Source organism: Dendrobates tinctorius, unplaced genomic scaffold (assembly GCF_039654945.1).
Source record: "Dendrobates tinctorius isolate UK_male_01 unplaced genomic scaffold, ASM3965494v1 ptg000070l, whole genome shotgun sequence".
Classification (NCBI taxonomy): Eukaryota; Metazoa; Chordata; class Amphibia; order Anura; family Dendrobatidae; genus Dendrobates; species Dendrobates tinctorius.
The window spans coordinates 81401756-81414752 of NW_027361738.1; the positions used below are offsets into that span (position 1 = coordinate 81401756).

The following is a 12997-nucleotide window of genomic DNA, read 5'->3' on the forward strand; positions in this document are numbered from 1 at the left end:
GTCACTGCATTTCCAGTACAGACTCGGGATTTCCACCATATCTGGAATTGTGAAGTACACATGCCGTGGACTGTGGGACTCCTTAGCTGAAGAGTTTTTACCAGAGCCCACAACAGAGAGGTGGATTGAAATTGCTGACAAGTTTCAACAGATATGTCAGTTTCCAAACTGCTTGGGCGCTGTGGACGGGAAACATATCTGCATTGTAAAGCCAGCTGGATCGGGATCGGAATATTTCAATTACAAGAAATATTTTTCAATTGTCCTCATGGCCATCGCTGACGCGGAATACAAATTTATTGCGGTTGATATTGGGTCCTATGGCCGCTCCAATGACTCTCAAGTTTTCAAACTGTCTGCCATGGGGCGTAAACTGTATGGAAACACCTTCCAGTTCCCACCACCTAGACCGCTGCCGCAAACATCTGGTCCACCTATGCCATTTGTCTGTGTAGGGGATGAAGCCTTCCAGCTGTCAGAACACCTTTTGAAACCGTACTCTAGCAGAGGATTGACAAGACCAAAACGCATTTTTAATTACCGCCTCACAAGAGCAAGAAGAATGGTTGAATGTACCTTTGGTATTCTGACAGCCAAATGGCGGGTCCTATTGACTGCGATCAACCTCAAGACAGAAACTGTGGACGAGGTGATCAAAGCGTGCGTGGTACTCCACAATTTTGTTATCTGCAAGGAACCCATTTCCATTGAGGACACCTCTGAAGAAACCACCTTGCAAGATTACCATGACATTACCACTAGAAGTTCTGTGACGGTTTCAGTAATGAGGGACAATTTTGCACTATACTTTATGTCACCTCAAGGCAGAGTACACTGGCAGGATGACAGAGTGTGAAAGATTTGTGCCCTAACCAAACTTGTGTACCTTCTGTACCAACAGTATATACCTTTGCCAACCAAAGTTGGCTATCTTGTCATGGTCTCTATTTTTAGCTTTAGGCCACAGGTGTGTACCTGGTTGTGTTTTATGCAAAGTATTTCACCTTTTAACAAAAGTTGTGTACATTGGTAGGAAATCACCAACAATAAACACAACTTTTTAGGTGAAATACTTTGCTTCAAACACAACCAGGAACACAACTGTGGCAAAAAGCTAAAATTTACCCACAGTTATATACCTAGTTTTGAATACCATTTCACCTTTTAAATACCCTGTATTTAACCTTTTTCGCCGCAGAAAGAAATGACAGACAACCAGTGTAAAATAATTTAACTTTTATTGAAAAATGTTTTTTTTAGTAAACTTTTTTAAAATTTTAATAAACTTGTTTAATAAAACTTTGAAACTATAAAACTGAAACCATAAAACTGGTCATTTTTATTTAAATACACACATTATAATTCTGTGTAGTGCGTGGTGGAAATACTGCTGTAGGGGCTGCGGGACACTTCGACACTGGGAGTGTGGAGAGAGGACTGGGATCGTGGTGGGGAAGGAACAGTTAGAGGTGAAGGTGTGGAAAAAACTACAGAATGGGTGGACATGTGGGAAGCAGAAGAGGTGGTGGGTGGTGGAGTGGAGGGTTGGGCAGGGACTGTAGGAGCAGATGATGTTGATGGCAAGTTGTATGGGGAAGGAGTTTGGTACGGGGCAGGTTGCTGGAAGTGGGGAGATGTCTGGTACTGGGGAGGTTGCTGGTACTGGGGAGTTTGCAGGTGCTGGGGAGGTGGATGGTGCGTAATAGGAGGGGGAGGATGGAAAGTGGCTGGAGGTGGATGGTATGTAATAGGAGGGGGAGGATGGAAAGTGGCTGGAGGGGGTGTAGATGTAATAGGAGGGGGAGGATGGAAAGTGGCTGGAGGGGGTGTAGATGTAATAGGAGGGGGAGGATGGAAAGTGGCTGGAGGGGGTGCAGGTGGAGGAACTACTGTGGTGGGAGGAGGAGGAGGTTGGGAGGTAACTTGCTGGAGAGCAGCGTGGCATGAATGCATTACATGCATCTGCTGGGCAGGAGAGAGCGTTTCCATGCGCTCCACAACAGACCTGAAAAAGGTGTGGTTTGGCGAAGATCTTGCTTCTGAATGCATGGTTTGCAGAAGTGTCTTCACCTCCAGAATGCTGGAGTTGATCTGCTGATAGCCTGCGGAGATTTGCTCTGACAAGACTTTGAGACAGTTCTGGAAAGATGCATTCAGATGCAAGAACTCTGGCGCATAAGTCTTTTCCTGACCCCTCTGCCGCTGCCGCCCAGTACCCGCAGGTGTACTAGAGGTGGCAGGGGCAGAAGGGTGGGGTAAAGGGAAAGCGATCTCCTCACCAGCAGCTTCATGTAATGTAGGCGGCCACGATGCTCCTGTGCTGGTGGATGGGACAGATGGGTCGAATGTGTGGGAAGGCTGGGAAGGTGCAGATGTACCGGGGCGGTCGAAGTGTCCCTCGGTGCCGGTCTCCTCAGGGATCACCTCAGAAGGGTCCAATCGTGCCGGCTCCCGAGTGCTGCTCACCGTGCTGTGGAATAAAGAGAAAAAAAAACAATTAAAATACTGACATGGTATGGCCCTGGCTGAAAAAAAAAAATTTACATATAACATTTTTTTTTTTCACATGTGGTGTGTAATATTTACCTTCTGGTGACCATTGTTTCCCGGAGGAAACTCCTTATTGAACTCCTTCTTGAAACGATCTCTCACAGACCGCCACCGATTCACAATTCTGTTCCCTGAAACGAGAAAGGAGTGGTTAGTATACAACATCAGTGTTTCCCAAACTCCAGTCCTCATGGTCCCCAGGGGTCATGTTTTCAGGATTTCTATAGTAAATAGAAATCCTGAACACATGATCCGTGGGGACCACGAGGACTGGAGTTCGGGAAACACTGGTTTACATCAAGCAACCGGTACTGTATATACTTACGCTCTTTAATCTGGGCCCGAGCTTCGAGGTCCTCCCAGCGGCCAACAAGGAGCGAACAGATTTCCTCCCAGAGTCGTCGGGTAACGATCAGGTCAGCGTGGCGGCGGTCAGCCATATTCCAGAGCGGCTCCCTTTCTCTGACGAGATCGATGAGGCGGTCCACATCAATCCCTCCATCCTCACCGTCAGAGTCGGGAGCACGCTGTGAAGGCTGTTAAAGAAAAAGACAAAAATAACATAATTAGCCTCCACAAAAGAAATGAAATAAAAAGTGCAAAAAAACAAAGCAAATATATTTATACTTACACGCTGGTGACCGCCGCGTTGCTGTCGCCGACGACCCTGGGAGGCACTGCGAGGACCTCTTGGCCAAGCACCAGATTGGGAAGACTAGAGAAGAAAACAAAAAATGTTATGTCTTTGGATGTAGGCATTTGTTTGCTGTGTGTGGTCTGCAGAACATTGTTTTCTATGTGTTGTGTGTAGTGTGATGTTGTGTTTCTGCGTTTGATGCAAAAAACTTACCAATTGTGAGCCCACTCCAGGTGTCTGTCCACCCCTTCCTTCTTCTTCTGGGAGCTCCTCTTCATCTTGTGATTCCTGTTTTGAAATAAAAGGCAATGAATAGACATATATTACAGAGAAGATGGATTTTGGAAATAAAAACTTACCGTCAAACGCTGACGATGCAAGGGAGGGCTCCCAGAAGATGATGTGCTGTCTTCCTGGTGGCCACACTCCATGCCTGTGGGTGGTGTTCCAGCTGCTGCCATTGCTGCTGCTGCTGCTGCATCTATTGGGTGGCTGTTGAATAAAGAGAAACAAAGGGCCAATGAATATCTTGATATTCAATAGCCCTAGTTTGGAGGAATGGGTTATTTGATAATTACCGTCTCATCTGCTGCTGGCCTCCCCTCCTCAGCATGTTCTATTTGCTGCTCCATTTGGGGTGGTGGTGGTGCGGATGGTGCTGCAGTGGTCTCCTGCGCCTGGTTGCTGTCTTGGGTGGCATGTTGGGTGTGGCTGTGGGTCCCACTGTCTTGCTTTTATGTGTGTCTTGTGGGCAGAGCTACTGAGCATGCTCAGACCAAAAAACCGGATCCGGCGCATTGCGGCGCTCATAGGCTTTCATTGTGTGAAAAAGCCGGACGCGCCGGATCCGGCGTGTCCGGCTTTTTCGCCGGAGACAAAAAACGTTACAGTCACCGTTTTTTCCAGACGCCGGATCGCGACACATTGCCGGATCCGGCGAAAACCGGATGAAACGCATGGCCATCCCGCGCAAATGCAAGTCAATGGGGGGGAAACCGGATCCGGCATTGCATTTCGCCGGATCCGGTTTCTATCAAAAGCGCCGGATCGCGCCTGACGGCGAAAACCTGATGTGTGAAAGAGGCCTAAGAAGAAGTTGGACCAACATCTTCATCAGGAGACCCACAATGCAGGGCTGTAGATTTGGAGTCAGTGTCCATGTTGGTGGAGTCAGTCTAAAATGGATGGACTCCTACTCCTAAAACATATAATAAATTGGGTACAGAAGTACAAATGTGTTCATAAGAATTTGGGAAAGTTATAAAATGTCCTATAAATGTCTGTTCTGTTCCTGATCTAAGGATTTGGGCTTTTAGTGGAGATGAATCTGTGCTGCATTATGTACATGCTCAGTAGAGACCAGCGTTGTGGAGTTGAAGTCAGGGAAAATGAGGAGTCGGAGGTTTGGCATAGACTCCACAGCCCTCCCACAATGTAACAAGAAGTTGGTCCAACTTTATCAGGACAAAACACAATGTAAGAAAAAGTTGGACCAACTTCTTATTCAGGAGAAACACAATATAAGAGGAACTTGGACCAACTTCTTCAGCAGGAAAACCACAAAAGCTGAGCAGTTTACCCTCGCCTATACAAATTAGTCCATCAGGTATGATGGTTCATGCATTATTGCTCCAATACCAAAGCTTTTATCACAAATTGTCCTAAGGCACTTGTAATAAAAACCCAGATATAAGACGATGCAATTACTTTCCTCATAGTATCGCTCACCTCTCCCGTCAGGAGGAGCATAATTTCCAGGGTGAGGCTTAAAATCCTATCAGTCAAGTAAATCCTGTTATCATCCATGGAGGTCACTGTGAGAACAGGCGGTCTTCCTGTTGAGAACACTGGAGCCCGAGATGATTCTTGTCCCTGGGAGAACAAAATCAAAGACAGTTAGGGACCTTTTAATATATAATTTTATGTTTTGTAAAGGTTAAACTTTACTTTAAAGCTCCAGTGTTATGGCTTCCATTGTAGCAGCACTTCCTCACCCTCCTCTTCCAGTAAATGTTGTACCTACACGTGCATGCTGTACTCTTAGGAACGGATCGGTTGGGTCCATCGTGGTATCGGTACAAGCGCTGACATCCTTCAGGGCCCCATATGTAACAGTGCTAGCTTTCACCGTCTTGACCTGAGCAGTACATGTTGTGGAAGGGTGTAGGGGAGCTGTCTTTTGGAATTTCCTTTTGCTTGGCTGTTTGAATCTGGCGAGAAGAACTGAGAGCAAATACGGAAACTGTCCCTTCCAAAACTCTCAATATCTCCAAACTCCAGGCCAATCTGTGTGAGCCAGTACTTAATTTTCATCAGTGGAAATAGTCATAAGATGATCTGAGCAGCCAGAGGGCATAGCTGTCATCTGAAACAGAAAATCATGTGTTGACCACAAAATGACAGGCCATTTTTTTTTTTTTTTTTATTGGGGGTGGGGAGAGAAAGAGAAGGTTACATAATTTGTACCCAAAAAGATTATAAAAGCTCCTTGGGGAACATTTTTTCTTATTTTTCCTCCCACTGTAACCAGGGCATCTAAATAAACCCCAGTTACAGGGAAAAAGCAGCCACTTAAGTGACACAAGTCACTGGCAAACCTGGTTGACCAAGCTCTGCATAGGCTGGAGACACCCAGCGATCACGTAATTGACAGGTCCTACAGAAGTATTGGCGGTGACGGTACTTCTGTACACTACATGGTGACCATGTAGTGATAGTGATGACAGAAAGGGTGAAAAACTGCTCCTGTTTTCTCCATGGGGTCCACAGTTGTCAGACACTCCAGCTGTAGACACTCCTCCATATTACAGTATATTTAATCCTACGCCGTAATTTTCAAGGTTAAATTTATCAGAAAAACGTATTATATAATATATATTCCCCCCCCCCCCCCAATTACACCTACAAAAAGTTGATTTGCTATATAATAAAACCACATGTCTAATATTGTGTACGCCAACCTTTGTATCTTCATACAGTTCTGACCGGTAAGAGTCATATCTGCCCCAGACCACACTGATGTTCTCTTACCCATTGTAGGCATCTTTGGTCATGGACAGGGGTCTGCATGAACACTCTATGCCTGCAAGACATTGTGGGTTCCTAATCTTCATCAGACCAATCTTTCGCATATGTGTAAACTACGACACAAGCGTCCGGCCTCTACCCAGCCCCATACACAACGAGCTAAGTCACGCTGTGTGTCCTGCCATCTTTCCAGCACAACTAGCATTAATTTAAAGGATTATCAGCTTCCCAAAAAAATTACCTTAACATTTCTGTTACATGGTTTATATTAATATACGTCGGATTTACTAAATTGAAGATTTGATCAGCAGTCTGGTGTATCCACATCTAAGTCAAACGCCGCCGCGCCCCCCCCCCCCCCCCCCCCCTTTATTTTTTTTTCTATGTATTGACCGGCAGAAAAGATCATCTCCAATATTAAATTCTGCCCTTCAAACGCATGTGTATGTTTCCAACAGCGGCCAAGATGTGGAGCTGCCGAAGCTCTGGACACTGCCCAGATTTTGCAAAAGGATATTAAAAAAATAAAATTAAAAAAAAAAAAAAAAAAAAAAAAAGTATATTATTAATTTTAAAAAATAATTCTGAACAGATTTTTAGATCATTTTTAGGATATAAAACAACCACTTTAAGTTTTTCACCAACTTCAGCTATATTCTGCTCGTATAATAATTTTATTTCTATAGCGCCAACATATTCCGCAGCACTTTACATTATAGAGGGGACTTCTACAGACAGACGCACTCGCTGCTCACATTGTTAATGGAGTCTCCCCCCCCCCCCCCCATTTTAATAGCAAGAATTAATTTACAAGATAACGTAGTTGACAAACGAAAAGAAAGAAAAAATACTAGATTATTTTTATCATGTGGTTGGGCTAAATAATACAATATGTTACAAATGTGAAAGTTCTAAATATGCTTTTTTTTTTTTTTTTTTAAAGTAAAAAAAAAAAAAAATTTTTTCCCATCTTAAAAATTAAAAAAAAAAATCTAATGAATAAGCGCAGATGGCAGAGACGTCCCGTCTATGAAAATATAAAACTCTCTCACATGTAAACAAAATAGCATGAAATTGGAAAAATTGCTCTTTTTGAGGCCAATATGCCTGCGACAAAAAAAAAAAAAAAAAAAAAAAAAGACGACCAGACCGTCGTATTGACCCCAAAATAACAGGCACGGCTCTCAGAGAAAATAGACAAAAAAAAAAAAAAAAAAAAGTGTTTTTTTTTTTTTTTTTCTTACTTACAAAGTTGAATTTTTTTTAAAGCCACTAGGGTATGTAAAAAAAAAAAAAAATAAATAAATAGCGATTTAAAAAAAGATTTTATCGCACTTGGTCATTCCCCCCCACCCCCCGTTTTCAATCACACAATGCTAAATTGAATGGTGCTATACATGGGAAAATGGACAGAAAATGGGAAAAAAAGAAAAAAAAAAAAAAAAAGGTATGGCTTATGGAAGAGAAAATGAGAAATGTCCGCAGCGGGAAGCTGATAAAGGGATGTTCCCATCTTAGGATATTTAGGGTGCACCAAAAAGAAGCAAATATCATAACCAGGAAACCCAAATTGTGCAAACAACAGTAATGTTACAGCTCTTTGAAGCGGAAGAAAAAAATTGAAACATGAAAACCTTGAGACATTGCTCTGACAGAAACTTGGCTACATTGGTAGCTCAGACCTGTCAACAAACTTTATTGAAAAAATACAGCACTCAGCCTACCTGCAGCACCGAACAGGACCAATGTATATACCTGGCCTAACATAAAATCCTTCCGCAGACCGCTGCACATATAGGATACATCCTCCGTCCTAACATGTCTCCCTAAGCTGTCAGCCTGTATATCCCGCCCCCGTAGTAACGCGCAGCCCCCACCTCATTACAGCAGCTGCAATACCCCGGCTAGGAGCAGGTCGGTAAACAAGCGATGCCGCCATCTTGTTAACACACAGAGAACACACGTTTTTGAAACGCATGACGTCATTTATACGCGCCGGAAGTGTTTGCTTCAGCCTGTCCACTACTTTGTGTAAGAATAATAAAGTTATTTAAAAAAAAAAAAAACAATAGTAAAACGCATATCATGTGTGTATATATATGTGTGTGTGTCTACATATAAATATACTTATGTGTGTTTTAGTATTGCTGTTGTATATATATATATATATATATATATATATATATATATATATATATATATAAATAAAAAAAAGGGCAGCACTACCAAAATTATACAGTTGGTGCAAAACCTATTCAGCAGTGTCCGAACAGCCGAGTTAATAAAATAAATAAAATAGGCAGCACTCGAAATTAAATGTGAAAAAAGTGGATACTTTACTGATCCTCAGGTGGCGAAGTTTCAACGGTGACCCGTCTTTATCAACACGGGTCACCGTTGAAACATCGCCACCTGAGGATCAGTAAAGTATCCACTTTTTTCACATTTAATTTGGAGTGCTGCCTATTTTATTTATTTATTTTATATATATATATATATATATATATATATATATATATACACACTCACTGGCCACTTTATTAGGTACACCATGCTAGTAAGGGGTTGGACCCCCTTTTGCCTTCAGAACTGCCTCAATTCTTCGTGGCAGAGATTCAACAAGGTGCTGGAAGCATTCCTCAGAGATTTTGGACCATATTGACATGATGGCATCACACAGTTGGCGCAGATTTGTCGGCTGCACATCCCTGATGCGAATCTCCCGTTCCACCACATCCCAAAGATGCTCTATTGGATTGAGATCTGGTGACTGAGGAGGCCATTTGAGTACAGTGAACTCATTGTCATGTTCAAGAAACCAATCTGAGATGATTCGAGCTTTATGACATGGCGCATTATCCTGCTGAAAGTAGCCATCAGATGTTGGGTACATTGTGGTCATAAAGGGATGGACATGGTCAGCAACAATACTCAGGTAGGCTGTGGCGTTGCAACGATGCTCAATTGGTACCAAGGGGCCCAAAGAGTGCCCAGAAAAAATTCCCCACACCATGACACCACCACCACCATCCTGAACCGTTGATACAAGGCAGGATGGATCCATGCTTTCATGTTGTTTACGCCAAATTCTGACCCTACCATCCGAATGTCGCAGCAGAAATCGAGACTCATCAGACCAGGCAACATTTTTCCAATCTTCTACTGTCCAATTTCGATGAGCTTGTGCAAATTGTAGCCTCAGTTTCCTGTTCTTAGCTGAGAGGAGTGGTACCCAGTGTGGTCTTCTGCTGCTGTAGCCCATCTGCCTCAAAGTTCGACGCACTGTGCGTTCAGAGATGCTCTTCTGCCTACCTTGGTTGTAACGGGTGGCAATTTGAGTCACTGTTGCCTTTCTATCAGCTCAAACCAGTCTGCCCATTCTCCTCTGACCTCTGGCATCAACAAGGCATTTCCGGCCACAGAACTGCCGCTCACTGGATTTTTTTTCTTTTTCGGACCATTCTCTGTAAACCCTAGAGATGGTTGTGCGTGAAAATCCCAGTAGATCAGCAGTTTCTGAAATTCTCAGACCAGCCCTTCTGGCACCAACAATCATGCCACGTTCAAAGGCACTCAAATCACCTTTCTTCCCCATACTGATGCTCGGTTTGAACTGCAGGAGATTGTCTTGACCATGTCTACATGCCTAAATGCACTGAGTTGCCACCATGTGATTGGCTGATTAGAAATTAAGTCTTAACACACAGTTGGACAGGTGTACCTAATAAAGTGGCCAGTGAGTGTATATATATATATATATATATAACTTGTGTTTGTTCCTATATGTATTTTTTATATTTTATTTACATATTGTTTACTTGTGTGTATATATATATTATTTATTTCTATTTATTCCAACTTTCCTTTTTTTACAATTTTATTATGGAAAAAAACATTTGAAAACTTAGTAATAACAAACAGAAGATTTGTAAGAACTATCATTTTTGCTTCTTCTTTTTCTACATGGAGCTGCTGTGAGCGACACTTTTATTTTGTGCAGCGTGCAGATTTTAGGAATATTATTTTGATCACTTTTTAATGCATTTTTAAGGAAGGCGCAAAACAGCAACTCTTGAGGTTTCACATTTTTTTTTTCTGCTGTTTACCCTCTGTATTAATTCAATTTATATTTTCGTACTGTGAACTTTTACACACGTGATGACGATACCAAACGTGCTTATTTTTTTTTAAATTTCTCTATTTTTTAATTAGAAAACGTGGTGATTTCAAGTCTATAATAATGTATGAGGATATATATATATATATATATATATATATACTGCTCAAAAAATACAGGGAACACTAAAACAACAGAATCTAACTCCAAGTAAATCAAACTTCTGTGAAATCAAACTGTCCACTTAGGAAGCAACACTGATTGACAATCAATTTCACATGATGTTGTGCAAATGGAATAGACAACAGATGGAAATTATTGGCAATTATCAAGACACCCTCAATAAAGGAGTGGTTCTGCAGGTGGGGACCACAGACCACATCTCAGTACCAATGCTTTCTGGCTGATGTTTTGGTCACTTTTGAATGTTGGCTGTGCTTTCACATTCGTGGTAGCATGAGACAGACTCTACAGCCCACACAAGTGGCTCAGGTAGTGCAGCTCATCCAGGATGGCACATCAATGCGAGCTGTGGCAAGAAGATTTGCAGTGTCTGTAAGTGTAGTGTCCAGAGGCTGGAGGCGCTACCAGGAGACAGGAGAGTACACCAGGAGACGTGGAGGGGGCCGTAGCAGGGCAACAACCCAGCAGCAGGACCGCTACCTCCACCTTTGTGCAAGGAGGAACAGGAGGAGCACTGCCAGAGCCTTGCAAAATGACCTCCAGCAGGCCACAAATGTGCATGTGTCTGCACAAACGGTTAGAAACCGACTCCATGAGGATGGTCTGAGTGCCCGACGTCCACAGATGGGGGTTGTGCTCAAAGCCCAACACCGTGCAGGATGCTTGGCATTTACCACACAACACCAGGATTGGCAAATTCGCCACTGGCGCCCTGTGCTCTTCACAGATGAAAGCAGGGTCACACTGAGCACATGTTACAGTCTGGAAATGCCATGGAGAGCGATCTGCTGCCTGCAACATCCTTCAGCATGAACACTTTGGCAGTGGGTCAGTGATGGAGTGGGGTGGCATTTCTTTGGAGAGCCACATGGTGCTGGGCTGTGAGCACAACCCCCATCTGTGGACGTTGGGCACTCAGACTGTTAGGCGTCGGATTCCTGGCACTGCACAGCGGGAATCCAGAGCCAGACATCCTGCGGTCTCCCATTCTCCTCCAACCGCTCGGACTCCTGCTCAGCAATCACAGCGAGCCAGGCATTCTCCTCAGACTCGTTCCGTGAGCCTGGATGTTGCTGCCACCTCCGGTGCAGCAATGGTAGCGCAACCTGCTTTGCAGGGAACCGCTCCAGAGGCTAAGTCCTCGTGCCGTGCTACTGGGCATGCCCGCAACGTGCCCTCTCACTGGAGAGCAGGGGTCACATGTGCAGGTCCTGTGTCGGATCTGATTAGTCCTTCCTAAAGTATTGGAAGGTCCTGGAAGCGCATGGCTATAAAAGTCCCGCATGGCGGCTCGGCCATGCGCTAGTGTAGCATATTATTCTGTGTGTGTATGGTGATGGATGCATGGACTGGTGTCTGACTCATTATGAAACCCCTACCCTCTGATATTACGAGTGGTGACTGAGTGTGCATAGTCAGCTCCAGGGTTGTGGCAAGCTACACGCCACTTGCTCCACGCCTACACTAGCGTCCGTCGGCGCCCGGTTCTCGGCGCCGACGCTTGCGGCCTTAGCTGCCGCTGCGCTGCAATATCAGCAGCTATTGGTGTTCGCGGCTGCGACGCCACACGCCGGCTCCTGTGACGTTAACAGGGCCAGCGTCTTTGCATATATTTTTGCCAAGTGACTCTGTGTCTGAACAGAGCCGCTCCTAGCGTTCGGGTGATGTTAACCCGTGCACACTACGGCACCTTCTGGTGCATCTGCCATTGTCCAGCAGCGGTCTAGTCACCTACCGCACGGTGGACCCCGGACGGCGAACGCACCTCCTATTATTTATATTTGGTGCGTTCCGCCGTCCCTAACATTACACTAGCGCCAGGGTCTGGCTGGCAATGGCAGACGTGCAGCAGTTGCAGCGCTATATTCGGCAGCTGGAGAGCAGGTTGGCAGCTATTGAGCGCCAACTCAGCAGCGAATACCGCGCTAACTGCTGCCCAGACAGTCGCCGAGGCTGTCTCACGTGTGCCCGCTCTTTTGCCCATGCCGACACTTTCTCGCCTCCCGCTTCCTGACAAATTTTCGGGTGACAGCGCCACCTGTAGGGGATTCGTCAGTCAGTGCTCAATTCAGCTTGAGTTACTGGCTGCACGGTTTCCTACAGAGCGGGCTAAGGTGGGGTTTATTGTGTCACTTTTGTCTGGCAGAGCATTACAATGGGCCACGCCATTGTGGGAACGTGATGATCCCGTGGTTCAGGGTGCTGCGCAGTTCCTTGCGGCTCTGAAGCAGGTCTTTTTGGGACCACGGATCACGCATGACACCTCTTTACAATTACTCTCCCTAACACATGGGTCACTCTCGGTCAGCCATTATGCCGTCCGGTTCCGGACATTGGCTTCCGAGTTAGAGTGGCCGGACAAAGCCTTAGTCCCGGTGTTTTGGAGAGGGTTGGCTGAGCATGTTAAAGACGCTCTAGCTACCAGAGAGGTTCCCACAAGTCTGGAGGATTTGATTGCCGTTTCCACCCGCATTGACCTCCGG

General features: G+C 44.8%; 2 protein-coding genes across 9 annotated transcripts in view; both read right to left on the bottom strand.

The window, feature by feature from the left end:
- Nucleotides 1–12997, bottom strand: part of LOC141095727 (uncharacterized) — a 44935-nt gene that overhangs the window by 24878 nt on the left and 7060 nt on the right. The window contains exons 1-3 of one of the 7 annotated variants that reach the window (XM_073581999.1): nucleotides 8092–8229; nucleotides 5211–5552; nucleotides 4916–5059 (exon numbers count right to left, since the gene is read on the bottom strand). In XM_073581999.1, coding sequence (XP_073438100.1) covers nucleotides 4916–5059; nucleotides 5211–5252 — 186 coding nt within the window. In that variant the 5' untranslated portion in view covers nucleotides 5253–5552; nucleotides 8092–8229. The other 6 variants (XM_073582004.1, XM_073582002.1, XM_073582000.1 and 3 more) reach the window with 6 other exon arrangements.
- Nucleotides 1313–4909, bottom strand: LOC141095728 (uncharacterized). Of its 2 annotated transcripts, XM_073582008.1 has the most exons (4): nucleotides 3547–4909; nucleotides 2876–3475; nucleotides 2587–2681; nucleotides 1313–2470 (listed from the first exon to the last, which is right to left on the bottom strand). In XM_073582008.1, exons 2-4 carry the CDS (start codon nucleotides 2988–2990, stop codon nucleotides 2426–2428), a joined length of 255 nt encoding a protein of 84 aa, XP_073438109.1. In that variant the 5' UTR covers nucleotides 2991–3475; nucleotides 3547–4909; the 3' UTR covers nucleotides 1313–2425. The 2 variants fall into 2 exon arrangements, with proteins under 2 accessions (XP_073438109.1, XP_073438108.1); XM_073582007.1 differs by having other exon boundaries at nucleotides 2876–4909.